General features: G+C 56.8%; 1 protein-coding gene across 2 annotated transcripts in view; it reads left to right on the forward strand.

The window, feature by feature from the left end:
* Positions 1–3,019, forward strand: part of DHRS12 (dehydrogenase/reductase (SDR family) member 12) — a 40,550-nt gene extending 37,531 nt beyond the window's left edge. Inside the window, exons 9-10 of one of the 2 annotated variants that reach the window (XM_010835668.1) lie at positions 1,378–1,515; positions 2,369–3,019. In XM_010835668.1, coding sequence (XP_010833970.1) covers positions 1,378–1,515; positions 2,369–2,478 — 248 coding nt within the window. In that variant the 3' untranslated portion in view covers positions 2,479–3,019. The remainder of the gene's footprint in view (positions 1–1,377; positions 1,516–2,368) is intronic. The other variant, XM_010835669.1, reaches the window with a different exon arrangement.
* Positions 3,020–4,276: the final 1,257 nt, after the last annotated feature.

The raw sequence follows: 4,276 nt of genomic DNA on the forward strand, positions 1-4,276 counted from the left end.
CTGGCCTGAGGGCCTCCTGTTGTAAATGGAAAGGGGGGGTGTCCTCCGCCGAGCACCCCAGGAGGCCCTCAGGCCAGGGCTGTTGGGAGAGGGCGGCTTCTTATCTTGTGTCACTTCCTGGTGGGAGACGTGCCCAGCCTTGCCTGACCAGGTAGCTCTATCAGCCAGTGGAGAACCACCAGCCTCTCATCCCCGCAGGACATCACCCTGACGGTCCTCACATCAACCTGTGCGCTGGCCAAGTCTGCGCTCCAAGGTCACCACCTGAGTCCAGCATCTGGGTCAGGGTGCGGTCAGCCATCTGTGGTCCACAGGTCACAGGGCCAAGACTGGGCTTCTCAGAGGCTGCTGACTGGGCCTCAGTGTCCAGAGGGAGGGCTGGGGAAGGGCCTGAGCCCACAGACACTCGTCCTCCCGGAGTGGTATGATGTGTGTGTGAGCACTAAGTCGCTTCAGTCGTGTCCAACTCCTTTTGACCCCATGGACTGTAGCCCGCCAGGCTCCTCTGTCCATGCGATTCTCCAGGCAAGAATGCTGGAGTGGGTAGCCATTCCCTTCTCCAGGGGATCTTCCCGACCCAGGGGCTGAACCCATGTCTCTTACGTCTCCTGCACTGGCAGGTGGGTTCTTTACCACTAGCGCCACCTGGGAAGCCCAACGGGGGACTCAAATGCCTGCTGTTTACTCATCAGAAGTATTCCCTAATTTTCCCACAATAAGCAAGTACTGTTTCTGTAAAGGGAAAAAGAAAAAAACGTTTATTTTTAAATTTTGTTTTAGATGATCCTTTCTCTGAAATCCTCTGATCTCATTACATCTCTCCAATGTTGTTTTCTCTGCTTTCTTTTCTTTCTTTGGCTTCATGAGAGAATAGTTGTGCTTCCCAGAGTGCTAACTGTAAAGACTCTGTGTTCCCCGAGGTCTGTGGGCAAATGGGGGTGTGTGTGTGGGGTGGTGCAGTCTGCAGCCAGTGCTGGGGAGGATGAGGGAGAGGGAGGAAAGAGTCCCTTCCCTTGTTCCAACACGCCTCGCTGAAAAAGCAGAGAACACTCTCACAGCCCGGAGGACACTCAGCCTGGATCCTGGGAGGATCAGAAGCCTTGAGAAGATGGGTCCCCCAGGACGGGGGGAGTCTGATCCCCTTTTGCCCCCAGGTGTGACCCTCATTTCTCAGGATGGGAATCCGGAGGTCCAGGGGATTTTGCTCCCAGGGGACAGGCCTGTCTGGGCCGACAGCCTGCATGAACAGTTTTGAAGTGGAAAGAGGGCAGTTGGTGATCTCATTCCAACTCCGCGTGGTTATTTTGGTATTAAAGCAGCCAACTCGGTTGAGGATGAGGGCGCTGTCCTCACGGCCCTGTGTGTGCCTCCCCGCAGGTGTGCGGCTGTCGATGCCGGGCTTCCACGCCAGGCTGGGGGCCAGGCTGCGCTCCGAGGCCCAGGGCGCGGACACGGTGCTGTGGCTGGCCCTTGCCCCCGCTGCCACCGCCCAGCCCAGCGGCTGCTTCTTCCAAGGTGACTTTCTCTCTGAACCACAGCCCGAGGGTGTCTGGAGGTGGACCCTCCTCTCTCCCCGGTCATGTGGGGAGGGGCTGTCGCCCTTCCCCTTGATGTGCTGGCCTGCCTTCGGGGGACGGCTCCTTGGCCTGTTATTTTGGGAAGGGCCTCACCTCTGGCTCTGCACTCCCGGCTTTTTGCATCCGCCTTCCCGAACTCAGTGGGTCCTGTGAGGATGAAGTAAGTCCTGGGGTTGTAACCCCTGACTTCAGTGTCTTGGGCACGGCTGGACCTGTGGGGCACCTCGGAGACTGGAAGCTCCTTTGCCGGAGCCCAGGGCCTGGGAGTGAATCTCTGCTTTTCTGTTGCTGGGGGTGGCTGTCTGTTCAGCGTTTGCTCCCTACCCAGGCGGGATCCCAACAGGCAGATCTGAGAAGAGAAGGCAGGCTGAGGAAAGAAGGTGGAGGTTCCCCTCCCGCCTCGGAGGTGGCCACGCTTGCGTGAGCTGTGATGGAGTTCTGGGGACCCTGTGGCGGCCAGGAGGGTGGCTGTACCCTCTCTCACTATCACCTGCCAGACCAAATATGCCACACTCCCGGGTCCCCGACCCCCACCAGCCAGCACCCAGGCCTGGGGACCCTGCCCGCCGCCAGCCAGCCCCCTGGAGTCCTGTCGCCAGCTGTCGGCGCTCAGCCTGCCGCCCAGCCTCAGCCTCCCTTCTGCAGCACCTCACTGTCCCCTCGGACCCTGAGCGCAGGGGTGGCCGACCCCCTTCCCGTGTGGGACCCCACCCCTGGCAGTGGCCGCTCACAACTGACCCGAGGCCCGGCCCTGCCGCTCGTGACTTTGTGTTTCTCTCTCACGTTTACAGACCGGAAACCGGTGCCCACACACTTGCCTCTTGCGAGGACATCGTCCTCACCGGCCGAAGAGGAGAAACTCATTGAGATCTTGGAAGAGCTGGCTCGGAGATTTAAATAGCCCAGGCTAGACCCAACACGGAGCCGGAATTGCCTCAGGAAATACGGCAAGGTGCGGACCAGTGGCCAGCGAGGAGACCCCACTGCTCCTGCCCCGCCGTAGACCGGCCCATCTTCCATGGCTGTGCTTTGAGCTGGTTTCCTCTCCGTCAGGAGTCACAGAATTTAGTCCTGTTCTTTATATATAAAGCCTAGTACTGAAAGCTTGACTCACCACCGCCTCATGGGACCGCAGCTGGGTTAACTTACCCTCTGGGGGCCTCATTTTCCCTGTCAGCGGAGATTAGAGTGCTCCCTACCTCATGGGGTGGTTATAACGATTCAGTGAGTTACCACTTGTAATGCTCTTAGCAGAATGCCTGGTGTGTCATAAAGACTTGATATGTGTTAGCTACTAACATCAGCATTTAATTGACAAGTGTGCTAAAATTCATGGGGGGAGAAAAACCCCCTAAAGATTACCCCCTGTAGCAATGAGGAGTCCAGGATGGAAACTTTTATTTTAAAATACATGATTGAGGCTGAGAGCAAGTGAACCTTCATTTTCCGCAGTAGCTTCTTCTGTGTAAATCTCTCCTTGATTTGTGAGTGTGATTTTCTTAAAGATTCCGTGTCACTGTCAGTATCAGGGGAGCAGGGCCGGGAGGGGAAAGGAGGGGGAAGGAGGGGATGCTACACTGCCCTGGCCTGGCCCTGAGGCTTCAGGGGCAAGGCGGAACCAAGGGTCAGTGCTTATTTACAAGCAGTAACTGGAGGCCTGGTTTACAGGTGCTAAGATTAGAAGCGGCTTCAATTATGCACTTGGCAATCTGGTGTTGCCGTTCGGTAAAACTTTTAAATTATTTGCATTTTATGTCTTAGTGAAACAGGGAGAGCTCTAACACAATCGGTGAACAGATTTAGGAAAGCTCTGCTACTGCTGTCACTTCAGTCGTGTCCGACTCTGTGCGACCGGATAGACGGCAGCCCACCAGACTCCCCCGTCCCTGGGATTCTCCAGGCAAGAACACTGGAGTGGGTTGCCATTTCCTTCACCAATGCATGAAAGTGAAAAGTAAAAGTGAAGTCGCTCAGTGGTGTCCGACCCTCAGCGACCCCGTGGACTGCAGCCCTCCAGGCTTCTCCATCCATGGGATTTTCCAGGCAAGAGTACTGGAGTGGGGTGCCATTGACTTCTCCGGAGGAAAGCTCTACATACACTCTGGAAGTTCAAGGGGAAATGAACATAACTCGGCATCAACGGAGGAGGAGGACCCGGGGAGGGGCGGGCACAGCTCAGCCAGTCCCACCATGCCGGGCCTCGGAGGTGTCTGAGGTGCTCAGATCGGGCTCTTAGCCAGGGAGCTCCAAGAAAGGGGCTTTTTGGTGGATCTGCCTGGAAGGGCCGTGAGCACCGGCTCCACCAGCCTGCATCTCTCCCTTCCTGAAGGACAGTAGGGGGCGCTAGAGTGCTGGGTGTGGGTGGGGCTGTGCTTTGACAGGCAGGCTGGAGGAGGGGGCCATTCAGCTGCCCCACCCACTGGCCCTTCCCAGGGGGCGCTAGTGGTAAAGAGCCCACCTGCCAAGGCAGGAAATGTAAGAGATGTGGGTTCCATCCCTGGGTAGGGAAGATCCCCTGGAGGAGGGCATGGCAATCCACTCCAGTATTTTCGCCTGGAGAATCCCGTGGACAGAGGAGCCTGGTGGGCTACAGTCCATGGGGTCACACAGAGTCGGACACCACTGAAGCAACCTAGCACAGCACAAGTCATTGATTGCTTCACAAATTTATCCATAAATAGGCCTCATGCATTTTTTTT

This window comes from Bison bison, unplaced genomic scaffold (genome assembly GCF_000754665.1).
Source record: "Bison bison bison isolate TAMUID 2011002044 unplaced genomic scaffold, Bison_UMD1.0 scf7180017864048, whole genome shotgun sequence".
In the NCBI taxonomy this organism is placed as follows: Eukaryota; Metazoa; Chordata; class Mammalia; order Artiodactyla; family Bovidae; genus Bison; species Bison bison.